General features: G+C 42.2%; 1 protein-coding gene across 3 annotated transcripts in view; it reads left to right on the top strand.

Moving 5' to 3' along the window:
- FUBP3 (far upstream element binding protein 3) overlaps positions 1-26,551 on the top strand; it is a 57,708-nt gene that overhangs the window by 18,614 nt on the left and 12,543 nt on the right. For all 3 annotated transcript variants that reach the window (XM_065418602.1, XM_065418600.1, XM_065418601.1), the window contains exons 3-13: positions 3,649-3,699; positions 4,135-4,168; positions 6,282-6,331; positions 8,189-8,260; positions 9,527-9,584; positions 12,031-12,193; positions 13,286-13,384; positions 14,903-15,007; positions 15,466-15,568; positions 16,465-16,565; positions 20,680-20,821. In XM_065418602.1, coding sequence (XP_065274674.1) covers positions 3,649-3,699; positions 4,135-4,168; positions 6,282-6,331; positions 8,189-8,260; positions 9,527-9,584; positions 12,031-12,193; positions 13,286-13,384; positions 14,903-15,007; positions 15,466-15,568; positions 16,465-16,565; positions 20,680-20,821 — 978 coding nt within the window. The remainder of the gene's footprint in view (positions 1-3,648; positions 3,700-4,134; positions 4,169-6,281; positions 6,332-8,188; positions 8,261-9,526; positions 9,585-12,030; positions 12,194-13,285; positions 13,385-14,902; positions 15,008-15,465; positions 15,569-16,464; positions 16,566-20,679; positions 20,822-26,551) is intronic.

Raw genomic sequence — 26,551 nt, 5'->3', positions numbered from 1 at the left:
TCAATAGATGTAAAAAGGGGGGGACGGGGGGATGGGACACATACATGGCCTATCAGTGTTCAACCCTCTCCTTGCCATTAAGAAGAAGATGGTGCCTTCTGCCTAGAATATATCATCAGTTTGTGGTATTTCAGTGCATGCATTCTGCCCCAGACTTGCCTCTCTATTAGTCTGTCTTTCAGAGCAAAATGGGCATGTTTGAGAGAGAATGAAACTTCAGATTGTTGGAACCATGGGCTAATCAGTTTCTCATGGCAGGGTTGTGTGTGTGTGTGTGTGTGTGTGTGTGTGTGTGTGTGTGTGTGTGTACGCTATGGTGTTTCTCAACATTTCATGTTCTTGGGTAGGGAACAGGGAGAGTGCATGTAAGCAGAAGATGCAGGGAAGTCTTGTGCTTAAGCCATATAGGACTAGGAGGCAAGAAATCTACTCCTCTCTGTTACAGACTTTGTGTAGGTGCCTTAACCTCTTTGTGCCCCCCATTTCCCCTTAAGAAAAATGAGGATATCTACTTTACCTGCATGTTGAAAGGGTTAATTCGTTTGTAATGCGCTCAAAATCTTTGGATGGGAGGCTCTACGGATGTGCAGTGCGTTATTTTCATGACTTAAATGAGCTCTTCTGCTTGTCAACAAAACAGTATGTCCCCAATGAGTACTTTCTTCCAAGTGTAATGTCTTGTTACAAAATGGAAGCTATTCTTAATTAGTGTAAAATTTAGGACAGGTGGAAGGGCTTATTGGGATACAGCTCCGTTTCTTAAATAGGCATATCCAGTTTGCTAAGAGAGATGCTGAAACGGATTGCGTTAGGGAAAATGCTAAAAGGAAATGTGAAACAACAGCATTGGCAATAATGGGACTGCTCTTTCTGCCACCTGGTTGGAATAATGTGGAATTGTGATCCGTGGCTAGGGCTCCTAGTGCTGTGGTAATACAAATAATGTCTCTTGCCCTATTATTGTAGCAAAAATATTTTTAAGGCAGCTTGAGGACAGGGTGGTGTGTTTCCGAATTTACTGTATAAACTTGTATCTTACTTGCTCAGCCTTCTGTGTAATAGTACCGTTATCAGTAAGAGCAAATATTCCCCATTACATCACCCAACTTTTCTACTGCAGTATTGATAACTATTAAATTAGGACATTCTATATTCAGAGTGAGCGTATGCAAAGGCAAATCTAAAGGAGTCAATAACACAGCAGTTGTCTTACCTCTGAGCTGAACAGTATAATAAAAATATATATATTCTGTCAATATCTTGGTCCAGGACCATTATCAAGATATTGACACAGAACAGAAATAAGGTATTGACTCTGCCTATTTTATTTATCTAGAGTGTGTCTGGTCACAGATTTTATGCATTTTCCTCTTAGAGAGAGAGAGAGAGAAGGTGGGTGAGGTAATAGCTCTTATTGGGCCAGCTTCTGTGGGCAAAAGACAAGCTTTTAAGCTTACACAGAGCTTGTCTTTCAGTCTGAGAATGGTACTCTGTGTCACAGCTAAATACAAGGAGGAACATGTTGCAAAAGACCATTTAAGGGGAGGTGGGCAGTTGTTACCCCTGCAGTCAGGACAAAGGAGGGTTAGCGGGTCACAGATTGTTGTAATGAGCCATAAATCCAGGGTCTTTGAGTCCATGACTTGTAGTGTCTAGCAAAGTTATGAATGTAAGCTCCCAGGCTAGTCTTCTGAAGGTGTTGTGCAGGTTTTCTTTGAGAATGAGGCCTGAGAGGTCAGATATGGAGTGATCATTCTGTGAAAAGTGTTTGCCTGCTGATATGGTGTTCTTGTCTTTATCTTTTTTTTTTTTTTTTTCCCTGAGAGTTCATTTGAGAGCATAGTGATTGTCTAATTTCACTCAGGTATTTGCTATTGGGGCATTTAGTGCACTGACCGAGGTATACCACATGTTATGGTAGGTATGTGAAGGACCTATGGATCTTGAAATGTATGTTGTGGGAGTATTGATCATCATAAGGGTGGAAATATGTCTGCAACTTTTGCATCTGTTATGACAGGGTATTGCTTCAAACAATCCTCCAACCTCACCGTGCTCATCAGAAGCAAGGTCTTCACAGTTCAGGACATACCAATTCAAAGCGGCATCAGACCCTGCCATAACAGATGCAAAACCTGCACTCCTCTCTGCTCCTGTGATGACCAATACCCCTCATAACCAACGTAATCAAAATGGTCTTCTAGTTGTTAGGAGCAAATGGCCCATTTCTTAGTGTGTTTCACACAAGTGAAGTTCTATAGGAAGCTTTGCAGGATGTTTTTCCTACTTTGCAGTGGGACCATTAGGGATGTAAAATATTAACTGGTTAGCATTAGTCTAAATGGTTAACCCTGGGCCGGCCGGCCGGCCCGCCAACTCCAGCAGCCCTGCGCTGGCTGGCCAGAGCGGCCCCAGTCCAAGCCATGCCGGCTGGCTGGAGCAGCCCCCCAGCCCTCCCCTTTAATCGTTAACCGTTTGAACAATATAATTTTAATAGTTTAAATGGGTGAACTTTTTAAACAATATTTACATCCCTAGACCCTTTCAGCACCTTCCACCAACATAGGTGGAATTATTAAGCCAGTGGGAGAGCTCTCTCCTGTTGACTTAAAGTGCCTTCACCAGACGCGCTAAAGCAGCGCAGCTATAAATTTGTAGTGTAGACCTGCCTTGAGCACCTTTCCCGGCCATGAAGAGTCCTGTGTACTCTCTAAGCTAGGCCAGGTCTACACTACCGCGGTAGTTCGACGGCTGGCAATCGAAGTTCCGGGTTCGATTTATCGCGTCTGGTCTGGACGCGATAAATCGATCCCGGAAGCGCTCGCCGTCGACTGCGGTACTCCAGCTCGGCGAGAGGAGTACCGCGGAGTCAACGGGGAGCCTGCCTGCCGCGTGTGGACCGCGGTAAGTTCGAACTAAGGTATGTCGACTTCAGCTACGTTATTCACGTAGCTGAAGTTGCGTACCTTAGTTCGAATTTGGGGGTTAGTGTAGACCAGGCCCTAGTCTCTTTTCACCAACAGAAGCTGGTCCAATAAGATTACCTCACCCACCCACCCACCTCTCTAATATCCTGGGACCAACATGGCTACAGCATTGCAAAAAATACTCTCTTATATCTGAAGAATGTGAGGTGCATCGGTTTTCTTATTCTCATCATCTGAGTGACAACTTATCACCAAGAAGTTAGGAACAAAATATTTATTATCACAGTTCAGATGGTATCTGCTTGTTTCATCTGTTTTCACCATCTATGCCCCCCAGGCGTATGATGTAATCAAAATGGTCTTCTAGTTGTTAGGAACAAATGGCCCATTTCTTAGTGTGTTAGACACAGGTGAAGTCCTGTAGGAAGCTTTGCAGGATGTTTTCCTACTTTGCAGTGGGACCCTGTCTGTATTTGCACCATATTTTTAAGGTAACTTCTGGAGGAAAAATTAATCTATTGGCAGTGGTGGGAGGATGAAACAAATAGAAAAAACATTGTCTTGGTTGGGGGAGGTTAGTTGAGGAGGTGAGGGGTAATCCTAGATGAGCCACCAGCTGACAATGTAAGAGTGGCTGAAATGTGTGTATTCAGTAGAAATGTGATAAAAGGATACAATGTGGGTGCCACAAGGTTACTTAACAGACCTATTCCTTTAACAGGTCTCCGTTTAAGTGGGCTCCATGGAGCACAGATAAGAGATACAGAGAGAAGTATGTGCAAGTGATCTCTAATGCTTCTGATTAAACTAAATCTCAAAATCTGTTTTGGCTTTTTGATTTTTTTTAATTTAATATCTACCAAAATCTGCTTGATCTTTACATTGGGTTTAATTTGGGAAGGGGGAGGAGGTAAGTTACAGGGATTTGGGCTGGCAGGATTTTCTCCCATGACTCTCAGCATGGGGAGATACAGATCAATTTCCTTTCCTGTGTTCAGCTGGACACTGGATTGTAGACTGCGTTGATCAAGAAATCCCCTCCTGTTTCTTACCACATAACACATTCATTTCAGCCACTGAACCTAAATTACTGTTTTGCTTTGCTTTCTTTTTTCTGATGAAATGGTAAGAACTCTTTCTATAGGGATGAAGTTAGTTTATCCGTACTAATGCTTTGATTTTTTCCCCTTTTTCCTCTCTGCCACAGTAGGTAACCAGTTAGGGGCCCTGGTACATCAAAGGTAAGCAGTGGGTTATGTTTTATTATTTATTGATCAGTTCTAATTGTTTATTGATCCACCATCTGTACTAGAGTGCTAGGAAGTCAGAGGTTGAGAACGTGGAAAACTATAGGCTCTGTTTTTCTCCAGACTGCAGTTTTTGCCTACCCTTTCTGAGACTGTGCACACTTGAAAAAAAGAGCTCACATTTTTGTAAGGAAGGCTTGGATTTGGCTTCATCTAAATTTGTAGGACTGAGCATAAGAAAATGACATGCTTTTTTGGCAGTGGAAGAGGAGTCAGAAGTATTAAGCTGTCAATTGAGTTTTTCTCGTTTTGCTGGTAAAATACGGCCCCTCGGATGACTCCTTACCAGGCATGGCATAGTGTGGCTCTAAAGAATGCCGTGTCTTAAGTCATGCTTGGTTTTTAGAATCTTGCATTTCTGTCGAGAGTAGTGGTGATTTCACTTCAGAAAGTGCCTCTTGCTCAAAGCCCTTAAATTCCAGATGTGCTGATGGCAGCACACTACCATTCTAACCAATCCCTCTGTTTAAGGGCTCAGCAGAAAGGGCAAGGAATGGATATGGATACTTGCAACCTCCCAGTACTTAGAAGTGGTACTATTACACCAAGGTGTAAGTGTGATGTTAGAACAGTTGGTAGACCCTTGCTCTGCCTGTTCCCTTTCCAAACAGAGGACCTCATTCTTTAAGCTGTCAACTAGCACTCTTTCACCACCACTAATTCACTTGGGGTCCCTTTTACAATATAGGATCGAACCATGGCATCACACTGCTGTCTGACACTAAAGGCGACCCATATTCTAACTCTGGTATGAGTGGGGACAATATAGTGCTGCAGTAGTAATCATATTACAGATTAGGTCTTCAGTCATAAGTACTTATCTATGGCACAGCTGGGGAAAAGTTTAGAAATCCGTATTTTTATTCTTCCAATGGCTGTTATAAAGCAAACTGTGTGATCTCGCAAGAGGCCTCGTTAGAAACTTCCTCCAAAGATATTTAATTGCTTTCAGGGGTGTCAAACAAATTGGATATTGTGCATGTTTCAATGTATGAAGAGTTGGGAAGTGTCTATCAAGATTCACTTGAATCAAGTGCTAATAAAAAAGGCAAATGCCATATGCATTGGGCTGTGTTCAACAGGAGTATCATTTGGAAAACAAGCGAGGTAATTATTCTGGTCTACTCGACACTGATTAGGCCTCAGATGGAAAACTTTAGTTTTTGGCATCACATTTTAAGATAGGCAAATTGGAGTGTCCAGAGAGCAATAAACATGATGAAACATTTTGTGAAAATTAAGACCTAAGAGGAAGAGCTGAGAACTGCTTATGTTAATTCCAGAGAAGATCTAGCCGAGGGGAGATATAATTGTCTACAAATGCATGAAGGGGTATTAGAGGTCAGAGGCCAGTTAGGCCAGGTCTACACTACCGCGGTAGTTCGACGGCTGGCAATCGAAGTTCCGGGTTCGATTTATCGCGTCTGGTTTGGACGCGATAAATCGATCCCGGAAGCGCTCGCCGTCGACTGCGGTACTCCAGCTCGGCGAGAGGAGTACCGCGGAGTCGACGGGAGCCTGCCTGCCGCGTGTGGACCGCGTCTGAACCGCGGTAAGTTCGAACTAAGGTATGTCGACTTCAGCTACGTTATTCACGTAGCTGAAGTTGCGTACCTTAGTTCGAATTTGGGGGTTAGTGTAGACCAGGCCTAAGTCTCATGCAATAAGGACAGACCAAGAAGTAATGGGCTTAAGCTGCATCATGGAAAATTGAGGTTCCTTTTTAGAAAAAGATTTACTTACTTGAACAGCTATGCATTTGGAGCAAGAACAGCCAAAGAGGTATGGAATCAACTTCAGTGGAGCTAATCAAGGCTAGATTTAAAATATATCGGAGTTTAGGAATAACTAAACCAGTTCTTCAACGAAGAAGGGGGTAGAATAGATGACCTTCTAGGGGTCACTTCCAACCCAAATGGTTTTGATTATGGCTGAAGTGTTTATTTTTCTATACACAACTTTGTATTCTGTGGCTGACTTTTATGGGAGGACAAAGGTGGTCTACTAAACTGTTCTTTGCAGTGACTATTTGAATCTCCATTTTTAGGACAGTAATAACAGAAGAATTCAAAGTGCCTGATAAAATGGTTGGATTTAGTAAGTATCCTAGATGTTTTTGTTTTAAATTCAGTTTCTAAATATACATTCTGTTCAGGAACAGTGCTTATTGTGATGGGTGAGGAAAAAGGCACACAACTTCAATCAATGCCACTGTGAATTTACTGTCTGTGAAAAATCTTGCCTATTAATAACATCCCCCAGTAAGGGCAAATTAAACTGTCTCTGCCACAATGGCCTGCACTTAAAAACCCAGATATAAACTACCTGTTTGCTGGTAAGGGTTTTACAGTGATGAATAGGGTTTTTTGGGGTGTGAGGTGGCAGGGGACACAGATTTCTGAAGATCTGCTGTTCTGGTAACTCTGGCTGTAACCACAGATTCCCCAGACCAAATTGCATAATGGTTTGCCAAGAATGAATCCATTTGCCTGTCACCAGAACCAGTTACTGCATTTAAGTACACTATTGTCAGTGGGGATGGGGGAAGAGGGAGGAGAGAAATAGTGTTTAAACACTTAAAGTGAAAGTTGAATTTTTACAGATCCGTAGTGAGAAATAACTGGGGTGCACTTTCCTGCCCAGGTGGATTTCTCTCTCCTTTTTCTTCCTGATTGTTTCTTCTTCTTCTTCTCTCTCTCTCCTTCACCTCACTCTTGCACCCTTGACGATGTTCTCACACCCTTCACCCTGATTCCTGTGTTCCTCCAGCTGTTCACTGTTTGTCCTTTCAAGGGAATCCTCCTGCTGTCATGACTAAAGAGTCATGCCACGGCATGTTCCATAACCTTCGGATTCCAGCATGCCATCTCTTCTCGTAAAGGAGCATCACCCAAAATGCTCTGCTTAGTGTGTGAAGAGTGAAAAGGGAAATAACAATCCATGTTTACTTACACACAGACTGACCGGGTGTCCAACCTGAAGCTGAAATTGAAAACACTCTTCCTGGCTCAGTTCTTTATTCATTTGTTGGTTTCTTATAAAGGAGCGGCACTCTGTTCTTTCTCCTCCCCCCCCCCCCCCCATGCCCTCCCACCCCAATCTCTTTTAGGGGCCAGGTGCTGGCCATTCAGAAGGTAGTTCTGTAGTTCTGTAAGAAGAAGGCCTGGGCAAAAAGTTGCTTCATGCCACACACTAAGCGGGTGATAAAGATTCAAGCTCAAACAGGTACTAGCAGAAGCAAGTTCCACAGTTGAGGGCCCTCTACTGAGAGAATGTTGACCCAATCATGCCTGCTAGACTTGGCTGACCTGCAGCTGTGTTCCATGTTACTCTTTGGGAAGGGTGTAGAGAACATGCACAGCCAGCCATATCCCTGCTATACAGTGTGGAACACAATCGTCATTCAGTGATGCAGGGGATCTAAGGGAGGCCAGCTTTCACTTTCAGCTTGAGGTCTGGCATGGCACTTCAATATAAAACCCAGGTGTATTAAAGTGTAGATCAAACCAGCGACATGCTCTTGAAGGAGGGACAGTGAATTATTAAAAATAAATAAATAAATAAAGCAACACCCAAAATACCTGTGCTTTGGCTGCAAAATTATCAGGACAGCCATGTTTTCTTATCAGACCTGAGATTCAGATTGTCACAGGACAATAACCTTAAAACACCTTTCCTGGCCTGGCTCTGTTTAGTGACTTATTTTTACCTACCATGTATTCCCAGTTCAGTGTAAGACTTGTATTTACAAGGAAATACAATTAAATTTTTTGCTGAATTCTAGTAATGATTCTACCATAACATTGGCTTTCTGTGTACCAGAGTATGGAGGCCTGTTTTACAGTTTTGGAATATAGTCTCCCCTTTACTGCCAGTTGCAATGGAGTAAAGGGAGCAGATACTCTGCTCTTGGCTAGGACTACAGTAAATTGACACTTGTTGAACTTGTTTCAGTAATCGGCAGGGGCGGTGAACAGATCTCACGGATCCAGGCAGAGTCTGGCTGCAAAATTCAGATTGCTCCAGGTAAGAGCTAGTGTGTGTAGTGGAAGCAGGGCGTGGCATTGAAATATGGCATGTCCAATAGACGTGGAGACCTGGCTGTGCATCACATTCATGTGTGTTATCGCTGGTTACCAACTGATGCACAAGGGAATTCTGTTCTGGGACTGACCTCCGTACTAGCACAGAAAACAGACCTGTTAGCTACTTCTGGGAGCAAAATGAGGGGACCACCTCTAATCAAGAAGCAGATGCAACTTAAGTGTTAAATTATAGTCCATGTTGTTCCCTACAGAGATGGGAAATGCTCCTATTTAGGGCTGTCTTCCAGTGGCACTTCTTTGGAGAGATCAGATGTGGATTGTATTTAATTGCTTAGTCTTGTCAGTTTTTGGAAACTGAAATTTCAAGAGGTCGGGAGTTGCTCCTGATAGGATCCATCTCAAACTAAAAAGGAGACTGTACCAGTCTGGTGTGGTATGCTGCGTATTCTTGCTTTATACTATTTTCTGTGAAGATAGTCGGTGTCTCTGCCCCCCGCCCCCCATGGGAAAACAGAAGTGTGTTACTATATCGTTATTGCAAAATATCTTCTGGGTTTTTAATCTTAATTGGCAGGGAGAGATTTACAAATAAAGGAAACATCCATTTTGTCTTTGAAATATGTTGCTCCTGGATATCTCTGAATTCTTATTAACATGTTCTGTGTGCAAAGGGAACATTTTAGTGCTGCCCTTTGGTCACTGAAGCAGCTGACCAGTGTTTTTAATCCAATTGAATTGCATGTAACAACTTGTTTACTAGGAGTGTGACACTTAAAAGAAAGCTAATGTGGAATATGTAGTTGTACTAAGTGTAGGAAAACACCATAATCATATCAGTCTAAGATGCCACAGGAGCAAGACTGAATACTCAAGCAGGAGTGAGTGTGCAGGGTGATTGAAGGATAAATAAAATACTTAGAAAATATTTGCTTTATTTCCAGATACATAATTATAATGAATTGCAGCCAAGTGTTCAAATCGGGTATAGAACCTGATTGCTTCACACAAGAACTGTGTACACTTTGAGGCTGCCCTTTGTTCTTGAGATTGGATGTCTCTAACCACCCTCTTACAACGTGCAATCCATAAAGGATCATGTAGATTTTACTGCCTCTCTTAACCATGAAAGAGCTAGTTCTGTAGGACAAGCAGCCTAGGCATAGATCTGCCTGCTTGGCTGGCTACTGTTGGCGATTCAGGAGTTGTGACATATCCAATCCCTGTCATGTTCTTGTTCCCTTCACAGACAGTGGCGGGATGCCCGAGAGGCCCTGTGTGCTCACCGGAACACCAGAGAGCATTGAGTGAGTCTTGTTTTGTTCTTTTATTCTCTCCTTTCCTTTCCTCTTCCTTACCACTGTGTTCGATCAGTGCTGCTATTTGGTTAGCCACAATCAGCAAATGTGGGCCTATAGAAGCTTTAGGGTCACCAGACTCTAGAGCCACTTGGTCTAACACTGAGATGTTTACTCATCAAAGGCTTTTCCAGTTAGTCTGCTGAACCCTCTGCAGAAATTCCCATGGAATTCCATTTCACAGGGTTGCTCTTAGGGCACTTAGGATGCAGTTGACTAACTGCAAGTTTCCAGGATACTAAATTAAGCCATTAAAGGTCACTCTTCTCCCCTCCACCTTCCCACTGCTACTGAGATGGCCATCCTTCCAGCATAAGGCCCCCAGAGCCTGTCAGTTGCACTCCTGAATAAACTGGAGGTGTTGCTCCAGAGCAGCATGAGGCCCATCAGAATGCCTCCTCCATATTGCTGCCAGCTAGAAGCGAAGGGCTGAACTGAATATTTGAACTCTGGTCCCTGCATGGTAGACGCACATTTGGCAATCCAGCAGGGGTTTCTATTCTGTAGGCCTATAGAAAATTTAGGGACAGTGTTTCCTCCCTCCCCCTTCCCAGGAGCTGAGTTTGAGACTCTCACAAACCAGTTGAGGACCTCCTGCTGGGACTGGATCCAGGATCCTCAGGCTTACAGGAACACACTTAACATATGGAGCTGCTCTTTCTCTCCCCAACCTTTGGGTAGGTGGGTTTTTTAAAATCCATCTGGAAATCGTTGAGTTGCATTTTGATAAAAATATGTAGGCACAAAGACTGTCTCTCTCAAGAGAAGACTTTCACTATTCTTCCGTTCCTATGAGATCTAAGGATGCTTAAGTCCCCTCACTCTACCATAATTCTGCAAGCATTGAACCAGAATAAGTGTAATTGGCAAGCACACATTATAGGGCAAACAATATGGTTTTGCTGGTATTGAGGCATTTTTTTCCTCTAGCGAAGAATATTTCAGAACAAGAGCAAAATACTAAAAAGCTGTAATGCCTGATGAGACACTTGGGGAAAATGGGTAAGAGCAGATCTTAACACCTACAGTTCTGAAATATGCAGCTAAACACATACTCCTATCCAAGGCAGTCTCAAGTGATCCCACTTCTTTAGACTTGTGAAGCTGAATGAGGAAGAAGGCTCAATAACAGGGCAATATTCCTAACAGGTGGTTGTTTAAAAAAAAAAAAAAAAACTATTATCTTAAGTATTCATAAAGCCCTTAAATTTTGAATAAAATTATGTTTTAATGGAAACAGTAAGGAAGACAATTAAAACAGAGGGCAGATGATGCTCTGTGTTTCATTGTGCTCTCTGTTTTAATCTCTCCCTTACTTTTTCCATTAAAAAAAATAACTTACGGGCTTTATGAATACTTAAGATTGGTTTTGTGCTTTTTTTAAAAAACAACCAAGAACACAACTGTTAATTTCAAATCTGAAATCTACTTCTGGAAATTCCAGCTCCTGCCTTGCTTCCTGATTGAGGCCGGAGGTTGGAGTGATTCTCTGCTGTTGGACGCAGGCCATAGGACCCCCCCCCCCACCCCCACCCCCACCCCCTGAGTTGACACTCCCAGGGGAATGCATCCGAAGGGGACAATTCCCTCAGAGTCCTGATGTACATGGGATGGTTGGATGCTAAGTGGAGGAGAGAGGAAGAACACCACCCAAGTGCAAATGGCTGACTGCTGACCTGGCTTCAGCCTCTTGAGTGAAGGGAAGGGGCAGGTAGATGGCAGCAATTAACATGAAGATGGAAAGCCACTGCCAGTCAGCTCAGCCATTATAAAGCAGCCAGGGAGCAATCTCCTGGCCTTGTCATCCGCCTGCTTTCACAAGCAGCATTTAATCTCATGCCCTCACTGCTACATGAGGTCCCTGCCCCATTTTCTGTACAACCTTAGCAGCCCCAGCTAGGATGGGAGGCTGCAAGCAAACCCTGCCAGTGTTGCTGGGGGAGAGTAGGCCGAGAAGAAGGGATTCACCTGTGGCTCTGTGTCATATCAGAGGGTGGTGGTCTAACCTGCTGTGTTACTGTATCAGAGCAGCACTCCTTGCCTGCCTCAGTCAGGAAGTGAGGTTGTGGTTGCGATTTACGAAGATATATATTAACAGTACCACTTAAAATGTGGTACACCCAAGCTGTGGTGAAGCCAATGCTTTAAAAATGTGTAAGCATCAAAGGTGTCAAGATGCACTGCTTCCTCCCTTTTTCCACTTTTTAGAAATCAAAGTGCCGATAGGTGTTGTGAAGGGGAATTGGTGTTCCAAAGCATAAAAGCCATTGTGCTAACCATGGTTTTCTTCTCATCTCTTCACTTCTCCTCTCCCCAAATGTCTCACATTCCAATGGTTTCTTGGGCAGATGAAACAGTGTTGTCTAACGGTCGTTTTCCTTGCTTCTTTTCAAAGACAAGCGAAGAGGCTACTGGGGCAGATAGTGGATCGCTGTCGGAATGGCCCTGGCTTTCACAACGATGTTGATGGCAACAGTACGATCCAGGAGATTCTGATCCCGGCATCCAAAGTGGGTCTAGTCATTGGCAAAGGAGGCGAAACAATAAAACAGCTGCAGGTGTGCAAGATGTTTTTACTTCAAGGAACTTTGCTAGGGGAAAGTTCCTCTAGATTAAGGTTTCCCAAACTGTAGTACACGTACCACTGGTAGTATGTGAGCTTGGTGTTCCATCCATTCACTTCACAACAACTTAAGAAGGTGGTATGTGACCCAACAGAGATCAAGAAAGCGTGCTTTAAAATAAAGAGCCTCTAGTGCCTGCTGTAGGAGGTTAATGTTAGTCTTTCACCTTCAGAGAAATAAATAAATATCTATATCTATATCTATATCTATATCTATATATATATATATATATATAGGTTCAAATCCAGCCCTGAGTTACAAAAGGCATGATCTTGTCCTCAGCTGAGCTCCTAGTGGATGTTTGTCTGCATCATAAGAGAAGCACCCAGCTGTGGCAAGATGTATGCGCTGTTTAGGAAGGGCCCTCATCTGGCATAGCAAAGGGTGTCCCAGGTCAGTATTCAGGTGCCTTGGTGAAGCTGCTTAATGCCTGCTGTGCTGTTCCCCAGGATACGTTTCATCCAATTCATTACTTCTGTAGGTGAAGATGGTATTTAATCTCCTCTTCTCTCCCTCCACCCCCATGAACACATCTGTGTGTAAATCAGTGTTCCTGGATATATTTTTCTCTCTGTCTATCTTGGTATACTTTACAAATCTTTCAAGGCTATAAAGGGCTTCAGAAATACATTTATGCCAAGATAGTAATTGTGATTTTTGTTGAGAGCTTTAATTTTGGCTGTATCATCCAAAGGTATCTGGCACACTGTGTAATTGTGTGTTTAGAGAGGTTCTTATCTCACTGTTACGCCTGGATGGAAAGACAGAAGTTGGATTTTCTCTTTGCAGTGGTCTCTGCACTAGAGTGTGGTGTGGTGAGAAGCGCACCTCCTTGCAGTCCTGTGCTCAGGCTGTAGAACAGTTGTGGTCTTTTGTAAAGCAGAGTATCGTAGATTGCTTAAAAAATAGCATGCTGGAAGGCTGCTGATCTGACCCATATAAATGTTAGGTGTCCAAACTTTGGTCACTAACTGTTCACTCTTATTTAGGGACCATGCTTATTCAAGTGTTGTGTGGCTTTTGCAGGAGCGAACAGGTGTGAAAATGGTTATGATCCAAGATGGCCCATTACCGACGGGAGCAGATAAACCTCTCCGTATTACTGGAGATGCTTTTAAAGTACAGGTATGGAGTAAAAACACTTCATGTGATTCTGCATAATTGTACTAACAGAACCTTTAGACAGTGGAATTGTTGATGGTGCTTGTGAGCATGTAGCGGAGTTAAATAAAGCTGTAGATGCTTTGTTAGAAAATGATGGCTGCTGTTCATTCTAAACGTCTACTGATGAAGGTAGGTGCTGGCACCCATGCTATAGATAAGACTCTAGTGTAACCAGAATGTTTAATACCTCAGACAGCCAGTTAACACTTGTAATCTGAAAGCAGAACAACTCATGGCACCAAAGCTTAAGCGTATTCAGTATTTATATTGCAGTTGCATCCAGGGCCTCTATTGTGCTAGGTACTTAAAACGTATAGTCGTGACTTCAGAGCTTAATCCCACGATCCCACTGGAGGTGGTAGGATGCTTCATAGTGGATGTTTAGTCTACCAGTTATAGCAATTTGTGCTTATGAGGTGCCTTACTAGAGGCTGGCACACTAATCTAAATTTAGACAACTCTCAATACATTAAAAGGCTGGTACAGCCGTTTGTTGCACCAGGTAGCACCCAACAGCTAAAGTTAAATTTTCAGTTCCTGCCCAAGCATAGGAACAATGGGTGAGATCTTTCAGAAGTGTTCGGCACCCAGCTCCTATTGATTTTTCTGTGGGAGCTGAGTGTCTGGTTGCCTTTAGAAACACCTACAATGATAGGGTGTTTCAAGTCATTCCTGAAGAACACTAATATCCTTTCCTACACTCCTAGCTGTATCTAGCTAGTAATACAGCTTTCAATTTTATGAATGATGATTCATAAACTACTTAAACTTAGCATTACAAAAGTGTAGATCCGTAAGACAAGTTTAAAAGCACTCTTACATTTTCAACCAAACTGCATCTCGCCTGTCACTTACACTCTCTAGACTGCCCCTCTGTCTGCCTTGCTGGATGTGATTCAGCATATTTTCCATGTTCTTCCTGAGCAGTAAATCCCATGCAAATCAGAATTAAGGGATCTTCGACTGTAAACCCTTCAGGGCAGGGATTGTCTGTTTGCCCAGCGCCTAACAAACTCTGGATGCTATAATAGTTGCACTTGGCAGATAATTTTGAAAATGGCAGACTTTTATTAAATCATGCCAATAACTTTATTTCTTTCCATGTCAACCTTTTTTGTGATAGCTACTTCAGAAAAAGGGTTTGAGTTCTGTTCAGCAGCAAGGGTCTTAAGGAAATTAAAGGCCCAGTTAAGGTTATATTTTAGAAACAAATGTCCATGTTTTTTGAAACATTTTAAACATTTGCACATGGGGATTTTCCTTCTAAAAAGCTATCAAATTGCTAATGAGGAAGGAGGATGCAATACAAAACAGATCTCCATTAAAATGGTGAAAGAAATCCCAAGTGAAGGAATTTCAGTCTGCTTAATATAAGAAGCAATTCTGCTTGATGCCACCTAATCATTGAGGCCCGGAGCACCAAGATGGGAAGTGGAATAGACATGAGTTAAAAGGTAACCATAATTTTTTTCCCCACAGCAAGCCAGGGAAATGGTACTGGAGATCATCCGAGAGAAAGATCAGGCAGATTTCCGAGGCGTACGAAGTGATTTCAGCTCTAGAATGGGAGGAGGCAGCATAGAGGTATGTTCTTTTCACAAGTGCTGTGGTTACCTCCCCAGGGTTGAGGGATGGAGACCATTTAACTTCAAACATTGCCAGTGAGATTTATTTCCTTCACAATGCTCCCTGCTTTTAAATATATCGCACCCATCCACCAGAAGAGGCTCACCAGCTTTCCAGAGAGGGCATTTGTTTGGGCTTGCGGGTGGCACTTCCATCTCTTCCAAAATTGCTTTTTGGAAGTGCCGTTCTTGTAATGTAGAGGCCTAATTTTGATAGGGGAAGGGATTTATGGCCAGTGGAAATATTGAGGATTGAAAATTACCCATACACTTGTGCTTAAGAGGGATAAGACATTATCCCTGGAGCTGCTTCATTTGGCCTGGCATGGTACATAAGCAGGATGAATACTCCTCTTGTAAAACTAGTAGAATATATGCCAGTTCTGAGTTTTCACACTGCTTTGCTTTTCCCATCAGGTCTCTGTGCCCAGGTTTGCTGTTGGAATTGTAATAGGAAGAAATGGAGAAATGATCAAAAAGATTCAGAATGATGCTGGCGTTAGGATTCAGTTTAAACCAGGTTTGTGTGAGAACAAAGGTCTGTTGCTTTCTGATCACTGTGCGAAACAGGGACTGCCCAGTTTTATTGCTTAGTGCTAATCGACAGCAGCTAGTTTTCTGTCTGCTTGTAGTTACTTAGGCTGTGTCTACACTGCACTTCGATCGGTAAAACTTTTGTCAGTCACGGGGTGTGGAAAAAAACACACCCCATCCAACAGAAGTTTTACCAACGAGAAGCGCTGGTATGGACAGCACTTTTTTTTGTGTGCTTTTATTTTGCTGGCAGGAGAGCTCTCTTGCCGGCAAAGAGCGACTACACTGGAGACCTTACAGCGGCACAGTAGATAGTGTCCCTTTCTAACACCAGTTTAAAATGACATGCCACCTCCTTGGTTCCTCATGCAGTTTACAGAGGTTTTCTGCTTGTTGCCTGTGAGACTGGAAAGAAATTGTATACACCTCATTTTCAAAACGTTAGACTTATGGCAACAATGTCTTGGTCTTGTATCTAATTGATTCAAAGAATTGGATTATGGAAAAACCTTCTTTCCTGGCTTTAAAGTACTCCAGGATATTCCTGGCCTTTAGGGATCAGGACTTGACGAATTCAAATAATTTCCTCTGGGTCACTTGGCTACCTTTAGCCTATTAAGAATATAGCAATCTCTTTCAAGGTTTATCATGTTGCATGTGAAAGTGTTACCTTTCCACTATTAGACTCTTCTCAGATAATCAACATGGGTTCGTAGGTGGGTTGAGGGAAGGGCCGAAGGTAGAGGAGAAAGATGGCAGGTTTAACACAACAGATCTACCTATGGGAAAACACTGGCTATAGCCATACTGGAGAGAAGCTTCATTTGGTGGGTGGGCCTTTTCCCCTTTTTAATTAAGTCTTTGTCACCTCTCCCTCCACAGATGATGGGATTAGTCCTGAAAGAGTCGCGCAGGTCATGGGGCTTCCTGATCGGTGTCAGCACGCAGCTCATATCATCAATGAGCTTATTCTCACAGCACAGGTGGGTTCTATAGACACCCATGAGGCAAACACTTATATTAATAGAGAATGGGAAAGGTAGTTATGGGAAGTACATAGTAAACATGGTGGTATGACTATAGGCCACCCTCTAAGAAGGAATAGAGGGTATTGAGTAGGCAACTGTGTTCTCTTTTCAGGAGGCCATTTATGTTGCTACCCATTAGTGCTGTAGTGTCACTTTCGTAAAGTGTTTTGCTATCCTTGGTGCCACTTAACCATGTGCTGGTTCAACTATGGAAGGTCTCTCAAGCACATCCATTTAGTTCTCGGATAGCTTAATATTGTCGGTTTCCTAATTGTACATTTTTAGTATAATAAGAAAATGGTGAATAATATACTGCTTATTTACGTAGATAATTAACATTTTGCTCATGATTTGCATCAAGCTGCATTAGGATGGTAACTGGAATTTAAAAATAGAAAACCGCATTATAACATTTATATTTATTAAACAAAATAACCTTACAAATGGTTTGGATACAAACGGTTCTTTTATCAAGACATGTTTCACATTTACACCTAAATGATCAGAAGTACAACAGCGATCTTTCTGTGGTATGTCCAAGGCTATGGAAATAGGCTTCAGTATATTCAGCGAATCTTCTACATTTCTCTTTAGTCTGTTGACTGCTTTGGCTGTGATAGTTCCATCTATTTTGTCACTATTTTCTTCACAAATTCTCATTAGAATAGACCAGGTCTTACTAAATAGATCAAAACAGTCAACCACTGAATTCCGTCGTTTCATCGCAGGGGAGAATTTGTTTGGATCCTCCTGTTCTTTTCAGTGAACCTGAAGCAAGGTGGTTGTTTTGGAAATATTTTGCAATTTCAACAAGATTTTTCTTTATTCCTGGAGTTGTACTTAACTCTCCAAATGAGCGCTGCATCCAAACAAGTACTGCGCCCGTATTTTACAAGTTTCAGGTTCCCTTCATTATCCTCTAGATTTCTTCTCCTCTTTCCTACATTTGCAGCATTGTCTGTGACAAAGCTATGCATTTGACACTTTACTTTTTGTTCAGTGTGTTATAGCTTGCTGCTACTTTTAAGTATTCTGCTGTATGGGCATTTCCTGGTGTATTAATAGTTTCTGTAGGATAGACAACCCCATCTTCTTCTTTTGTCTCACGAGCACATGTTACTGGATCATTGTGTACATTGTTCCACCCATCAAGACTCAGATTAACAAATGTTCCATCAATGTTTTTTTGCAAGCTCTTCAATTTACTTCTCGTATACTGTATCCAGCAATGTCTGCTCTGCTGGGTGGAGTGTAGCCTGATCGTAATGATTGAACCAAGTCAATGAAATGTTTGTTCTGAACAAGTGGAAAGGGAGAATTTTTTGCATAAATGAATCAAGACATCTTTTCATCTGTGGAGTCTTGCTAGAATTTACAGGGCCTGATTATGAACTCAGCTGTGGTTTTACTGGATGATGAAGAAAAAGACTGTAAATGAAAGACTTCCTCCTCCTGCAGCTGTTTGTACCACCTGTTTAAAAGACATAAAACTCGGTTTAGAATAAATTAGAGAGAAAATAAATCATAAGGATTGTCTAAATCTATTTAAACCCTTATTTCTAGCAACATACCCAACTGGGGGGGGGGACATGGACATTTTTTTAAATGTTGAAGTTAATACCTAAAATCTTTACTTTTAAATAGGAAATCTTCACCTGGGATGTTTGATTATATTGAGCAATAAAAAATGTCAGAAGTCCAGCAATAAGTCAAAAAGTAATTGATAAATACTCCCACAACAAACTCGCATGCCAATTATCTTTTGAACACACATTTTGAAATTCACAAGTAATCTCTCCCCAAAAAACACATTTATGACAGTAATCTGTTATCATCGCTTCTCGGCTCATTGAGCTAAGATCAAGTGTCAGTAGTATTTACTAGCATAGTAAGACAGGGTAGCCTGTCCATAAGAGTGGTGAAAAATTAGTCAGATTGTTCAGACACGTCCACCTCATCTTCAAAGACTTTTTGCCTTTTGAGGAGCACTTTTCATAATGTTTCATTCTGACCACCAGGCCTTGCATCTCTTTGTTGCACTGTTTACATTTGGTATGTGTTCCTTTTTTTACCCAGAGGTCCAAGAATTTCTTGAAAATATTCCCAAATAGGGTCTTTTGTACAAGCTGCAGCCATGACAGGTTTTTTCTCCAGTTCCCTAGTGTTGAAATCAACACTAGCAGCTGCACTCCGATTCCCACAGTGTCCTGCTTTGACACCAGTCTTGCTCCTTTCTGGTTGCACGCTCTGCTCCTTCTCCCTTGTTACATAGCTCCCCCACCAGTACCTGCAGAAAACACAAGAAGTAATCACGCTCCGAGCCTTCTGCTCGCGTAACCCATGTGCCTTTTAGATTTTATTTGTTTAGCTGCAGAGGGAAGCAGCTGAGAAATTAATGGATTTCTGTTTTTTGTATCTCTGTGTACACATGCAAGGAGACAGAGCAAGGCCATTTACTTGAAGTACCCAAAACCATCCAGAAGCAAGGACTGGTAGTTACTGGACAGATCAGTATCTTTCCATGAGCTGGAGAGCCAGTATCCTTGGTGGGTGGAGTCATAAATATTTTTAATTTGAGATTTGAACCTATCAGAGCTCAGAGAGGGAGAAGCGATAAAATAGGCGTATGAGACCACCCAGGTGAGCTCAGTGGATGAGATACACGATGGTGGCTTCTGGAGTCAGAGGTAGGGTCCCAATGCCTGTGGTGACTTTGCCAGTCTCTTGCACCCAGTAGCATAGCCTCTGGGCGCCCCACAGGATCAGGCCATTAATATAACACATGGCCTGCTGTGCTATTTTTATATAAAGCTTGACCTCAAAAGTTAGATGTTTTCCCCCTAATTGTTTTTATATAGAAAAGCAGCCTTGAACTCAGTTTTTCAAATAAACTCATGGATTCAGCATATTTATTTTATATTTAAACATTTTAAGAGATTATAATAAGTTTAGGCCTTAATATTTTGTTTACATTCAGATTTCATTTTAAACGGGTTTTATTTTTAAAAAGAAAAATGTAATTAGCGTTTAAATAACCAAATAAATCTGATTTAAATTTAAAATATCCAATTTTCACTCCCCCCCCCCCCCCCCCAAAAGATCAATTTTTATCTATCCTGATTGGGGGGAAAGCCTGGAATTGAGGGTTGGGGTTAGCATGGAAAAGCTTGCTTCTACCACAGTGCTTGATAAGGGTGAGAAGTGCTCAGAATGGCAGAACACGAACTGAGCGCACAAAGAGCTCTTTTCTTCCTGGATCTTTTCTGCAGGTTCTAGCTAATGGATCTGTACCCTGGATACCCATCCTTGTGCTGTTCTGAAAAGGCTCTAGGGCTGGAAAGCTCCACTGCTCTTTCTGGAAGGCAGTGGGGGGGAAAACAGCCTTTTGTGGCTCTTCCCAGTGCTGTTTGAAAACCTCTTTACATACTAGGGCAAATCCTTTCCTCAGCCACTTAATCTTTGCACCCTCTCTGACATTGGCCTGTGACAGCAGAGGGCCTTTACTTTGCAGATAAAGCATTTGGATTCTTTTATCCTGACCTAACACTTCTTTGAATTTGGACAACGTTGGTTGGAGGTTCAAGTTGATTTGGTGCAATGTGTATTTCAGCTGAGGGATTCCAGTAGTTCTCACGGTAATTGGCATCTGAGAGGGTTAACTTTTGGCTTCTGTGAGGCCTTTGGTGCCAAACAGTGTGCATTAATGCTAAGGTTTCTGGTTTGCTCAGGAAAGCTTAGGTAACTAGCCCTGCTGAGATTGGAGCCCAGCAACTAAAAGGACTTTGAGTTTCTGCATACCTGTCGGTTACAAAAGGATATTCTGTTTGAAGGCATGCATTTATATCTACGTGCTGAAATAAACCTACAGAATCAGGAAGACAGCTGTGACCTTCAGAATCTCACATACGGAGATGAAGGCCAGGAGTTCCCTAGTTTAGTGATATTAGTGGTATTGATTATATCATGCAGTTTAAACTCTACTTTGCCTTTTTTTTAATGTGGCAAATTAGAAGTGCAGGTATTGGGGTCAGGAAAAATATTGATGGAAATGCTGTTTTTTCCCTTCAAGGAACGAGATGGCTTTGGAAGTCTGGCAGTAACCCGGGGAAGAGGTCGTGGTCGTGGGGACTGGAGCGTTGGGACACCTGGGGGGATGCAGGAAATAACCTACACAGTGCCAGCTGATAAGTGTGGCCTTGTTATAGGCAAAGGTAGGTGCTGCTGACATGACGCTCTGAGATGTAATCTCCGTCTCAAATGGGGGTTCCTAAACTTTACTGGAGTGGCTGTGGTATTTCCAGTATTGAAAATTGTGGTTCAGTGGCCATGACCATACAACATAGGAGGAACTTAGTAAGCATAACCACCTAGTAAGGCAAATGCTTTCTGTACGCTTCCTTCTGATGCCTTGTCTCACAAGTGTACTTTCTCAGCTTTTTTTAATATGAGGAAGGGGGTTTGTGCATGCAGAAAAGTTGTACTCTGGGTTATCAGGTCAGGTGTACATGTTGTGCAAAGCAGCTATCTCATGAAAAGACTTAGGTCCTTTTGAGGACCCTTTCTATCAGAGTGGTTTAAAGTGCAAGGGGATAGACAAAACAGCTGCATTTCTATAGTGGTACCCTTTTGTCTTGTATTTAGTTTACACTCCATCGCATGGTACTTCTTGTTGGAGCGAATGTTGTATCTCCTTGTCCATGGAGATCAGCAAGTGACTACTTGTAGCCCAGCTTATGTAGTCACCTGTAAGTTAGAAGTCTGTCTGGAAACAGCAAGATCTAACCTACCCACTGAATTTAATCTCCTGGTGCATAATAGACTGGGCAGGTGCCCTATGAGTGCCTAGGACTCCTTAGCTTGCCTGGCGTAACACTGCTGCCTAGTCATTGAACTCAAGTGTACCAAAGTAATGGAAACATTTGTGTTCCCTTCTTAGAACAGTTGTGTCCCAATCAAACAATACCAAGTGCAAAGGTGAAGGCTCCAATAGCAGTTGTAACTTGGCTGTGTGTGTCGTCATGTTATAAAGTGTGCACCATAACTATATTTAATTAGAAACAGGAGTAGAAATTCTGCACTGGTGCAATGCACCTGAGTTAATGTTGGAATCAGGATTTTGTGGGTTTTTTTTTTTTTAACTACAACACTAACACATGAAAGTAGTTTGTATTTAATTTTCCATACTCTAGAAAAGAATTATTCTGTGTGCTTAATGTTAGCATTTCAATAGTCCCAATTCTGCTTTTAGTGTCCCCGGAGTTGAGGTAAATCAAGTAGCAGTGGGTTCCCTCTTTGCTGCTGGCTAGAGAATTTTCTGCCAGGCTGGATTGCTGCTTCCCTGTTACATTTGTGGTATAGTGATGCCTATATATCATTGAAAATAAAAGCTTGGAATTTGCAGAATGCAGCCAGAAGTGTGGTAGTGCTCTTAAATTCAAGAGAAGAGGCTCTGTTTGTTTTTCTCCTTTCTTACTATTTTCTTCTGCACTTGGTGTTAGTGTGGTTGTGAGAGGATTTTGCCATGTCCCAGTGACATTTGGCTTTTCTCATGAAGTGTACCAGCACTTTATACCAATTATCATTGGGCAGGATGAATGTGCTATGAAAATCATAAAGGAACTGGCCTTCATTAAGACTTTTCAGATGCTGCTGTGAACATGCTTAGGGCTGACTGCTTTAAGAAAGTTCAGTTTTTAAAATTCATTCCCTTCAAATCTCCCCATTCCCAGTCTCGTCCCCTTCCCCCCTCCCCCTATAGAAAGCTTTAAGGAAACTCTCTAAACAGTTTCAGGCTTAGTTTTTGCTGTAACCCTATTCACAAGTGTAGTGAAAATGTATTAGCAATGCAAAAAGTGCATTTGTTCCCTCATAATTCAGAAACAGCTGAAGATATTGTGCTCAGTCTTTCAACAAAAAATCCTGTCAGAGCAGAGACCAAGCAAAGGAAAGTTATTCTCAAAAGCAAAAGTTGTCAGCATGGTAAAATAGAATAATGGAAACTACCATTGCTATTTTAACCATTGCAGTAGCTACCAGTACAGTAACCATTAGAAAGTACAGAAAAGTAACTTGGGTTTCCACAATGTATAGAAATATTGTCTCTTTAACATAAGCGCTGTGATCTGGAGGAGTGAACACAGGGTTAGGTGTGAGAAGCTCCTGAATTCTAATGCTGGCCCTGCCAGAGTCTTGCCGTGTGATAGTGGATGTAAGCCATAGTACTTTTGTTTCCCCGTCGGTAAAATGGGACCGCTTACCCGAGGCTTTCAGAGGATTGATTATTAATGACTGTACAGTGCTTTGAACATTTGAAGTTGTGTAATATTTACTTGCAATCAGTACTATTGGGGTATTTACACTGGTATTCGTTCGTTCGTTTTTATCTGTTTGTTGGGAGTGATGGCTGTAGCTTTGTCTCCTGGGAGTCTTGGATGAGAAATGGATATGACACACATTTTCAGAGCCTTCTGTGTCAGTCAGTTCTCTTCCCACACTCCCACTATTTCTGATCTTTTGTCACCTGTATGTCAAGTGGGAGGAAGAGGGGATGTTATTTCCAAGGTTAATACTCTTTCTTATGGATGGCCAAATAGGAATCCTCTATTCTAAAACACCTAGGCCTGGCTGGGGATAAGGGGTTTAGCCATTTGGCACTTGGAGTATTGAAGCTAAATTTCTGGATGAGTCAGCCAGTGAAACCCTAGGGGCTGCTTCCACAGAGAAATTAAGAGCAGAGTCCCAAGTTGGCTCTTTAATGGAAAATTTCCATGTGAATGAGATTCTAATACTGCATCTGACTGAGAATAAATCACTTAATCTTCTCTTTATATTTTAACCATTTTCTTCAGTCATTAACTACAGTCATGAGACTGATGTGAAAGAAGACTGAGAAATGCAGTTCAGAGTAGGGACGTGGCTTTTTTCTTACTAACTCCAATTTTTTTGACATGTAATGGAAACAGATGTATCAATACAGCAGGGGTCACTAGAGCAATTTCTGTAAGTTCAGTTTGTTAATCATACAGCTGTAATGTAAACCTTATAATCCTGGGGTGACAGTGTGTTTAGGATTTAAAGAATTTGGAATAAGAGTTATTTATTTTGACTGGAAAAAATTCTAAGTAACTTAATGAAACTAAAAATAGGCTGCTTTAGAATTGGACCTTTCATGTTGAAGACTATGAATTTCATGTAATCTAGACTATTTTAGGTACTTATCTGGCCTCACAATCTTTAATGTGTTTATCCTCACAAACATCCTGTGAGGCAGGGCAATGCTGTTAACTCCATTGTAGTGTTGGGAATCAGAGAGGCTAAGTGGCTTGCCCAAGGTCATGCAGAAAGTCTGTGGCAGAGCAAGGACCTGAACTCGGGTTCCAAGCTAGTCCCTCACCTTTGGACCATCCATCCTCTACAGCAGGGGTCAGAAACCTTTCAGAAGTGGTGTGCCGAGTCTTCATTTATTCACTCTGATTTAAGGTTTCGCGTGCCAGTAATACATTTTAACTTTTTTAGAAGGTCTCTTTCTATAAGTCTATAATATACAACTAAACTATTGTTGTATGTAAAGTAAATAAGGTTTTTAAAATGTTTAAGAAGCTTAATTTAAAATTAAATTAAAATGCAGAGCCCCCCAGACCAGTGGCCAGGACCCGGGTAGTGTGAGTGCCACTGAAAATCCGCTCGCGTGCCGCCTTTGGCACGCGTGCCATAGGTTGCCTACCCCTGCTCTACAGGATCCGAAGCTGACACATGCATGAGCATCATGTCTACCAAAGGGTAGATGTTAGTAACTGCCGTATTCCTTGTTACCTTAAAAACTGTCCTTGAGGGGGTCAGAGGAGGAAGAGGAATTCAGGCCAGATTGTTACAAGCTTTGTATCAGCGGTGCACACAGTAACTGACCCCAGTGCCTTTTCCACATGGGCATGGTGAGTGTTCTGTGGCTTAATAAGGAAATGCGAAGGCTCACTGAAAGTTGTTTGTATTTTTTTCCTCTAGGGGTGGGTAGGTGCAGCTTTTCTTGTCTGAAAGACTTGGTGAAGGGTGGAGTGGAAAGCCATACAAATGTCAAGTGCTTTTTCTGTGTGCTGGTGCCTGGAAACAAACTGCAGCCTCTCAGGGGCCCCGCTGGATTTCCATGATAAATACAGCAATATTGACAGATAACGTGGCTGGCCCAGCTCTTGTCAGCTCTGCCTTTTAGCAGGTTTGATTAATTGCTTTACAATTTCACGTCCAGCTGGGGGGCCACTCCTGGATCATTTCTGCCCCCCGTCAGGTAGAAGAATGGAGCAAGCTGCCAAATAAGTCTATAGACAGCCACCATGTGCCGAGCGGGTGACCTCATTATGAAGGAAGGTGAACTCCTTCCGACACTGCAGCATCATGTTGGCTGCTTCATCGTATTTATATGCTCCAAAGGCATAGTGAGAAGATATCTCGAATGGGAGGGGAGTACCTTTTGGTGTGTCAGAGGTAGAAGGATTGTGTGTGCAGTGTTTAGAGGGATTAACATACAACCTTTTGTGAACAAGCCTAGAGATAACTCACTTCACTCGGTGCAGAATGGTAAAAGAAGAAGCTGGTGGGAAACAGACCCACAATTAATAGCTTCCCCTAAACATTTCTGCCCTTGGTAACTTGCATAATGAAATGTGAAATGCTAATTATTGAGACAATTTGAAACTAAATACATTGTGGTCATTTGCAACTGGGCAAGGATAGCAAGTCAGAAGGAAGATATTTAGAGCTCAGGAGAGGTTACACATAGCTTTGCTTTGATGGTCACATTAGCATCTGTCACTGATACCAAGTTCTCTTCCTTTCTATGCGCTCACAAGTAGGCAGGCTAAAAGTGTGTAAAACTTTCTTTCATTCCACATGGCAGCTTAGTGAGCACATAAGCAGGCCCCAAGACTCTCAGCTGATTGTGCACACATCCTAACATGTTAAATGAAACACAATTCTTGTTTCAAAATTCCTCTCATAACTTTCCAAATCACAGTTGAAATGGATGGTTTCCTATTTGGCTGCACAGGATAATCTGTTTTGCCTGCATAAGGAAGGATGTGGCATAAAAACTTCTCTAATCCACCAAAATGCATCTAGAAAGAGTTAATTGCCTAGGGGTGACTCTTCCTCCCACAAAAGGGGGTATAGAATGTTGAAAAGGTCACAAGTTTTACAATGAAATGAACAAATGTTCTCAATGTCCACACTTTGTCTTGAAGTTGTGTTCAGGGCTGGTTTTAGGAACACTGGCAAAAACAGGGAAGCTACTTATGGATACACTTTAATCAACTTTTTTGCTCAATTGCTCATTAGTTTCCTTTTCTCCCCCTTGCAGTGTATGTTTCAGCTAGTGCCCTTATCTAGGTCTGTAGGAATCAGAGCTGTAAAACTTCCCCCCCACCCCCTTTTCTCCAGTTGAGTGGCGCTGATCTGTAAGTTCTGTGAAATTCCAAAAGAAGAATTGAACCATTGTAACATCGGCTGAAGCTTTTGTTAAGCAAATTTCATTAAGAGACTGAGACCTCGCAAGTTTTTTCACGAAGTCAAACCAGATTTCATTAGCTCCAGCGTGCCTAAGAGTACTCTTGTGCGTTCACTTATCTGAGAGAGCTGTTCACTGTTCATATGTTTGCCAAAGATGCACTAAAGGGCATGTCTACACTTGAAAGTTATTTCAGCTTAAGGTAGGCTGTGAATTTAAAGCTTGAATAATTCCCCATGTGGACACTCTTTTCTGTGGTAAGTGTCCACATGGGGAGCTGTTTTGAGTAGCTATTGTGGTTAATTTCCTCGTGTATACAAGCCTGAACTCTAGCTGTGAAGTGACAGGCTGGCAACTGTGAACCTTGCATTGTTCCAGAAGTGTGTGTAGCCATTTGTGCTGTATTGCAAGTGGGAAGTGGCTGCAGGAGCCAGTAGGATTTTAA

Source organism: Emys orbicularis, chromosome 18, assembly GCF_028017835.1.
Source record: "Emys orbicularis isolate rEmyOrb1 chromosome 18, rEmyOrb1.hap1, whole genome shotgun sequence".
Classification (NCBI taxonomy): Eukaryota; Metazoa; Chordata; order Testudines; family Emydidae; genus Emys; species Emys orbicularis.
Note: the sequence above shows the minus strand (reverse complement) of the source record. Positions and strands in the feature narration are given on the sequence as shown.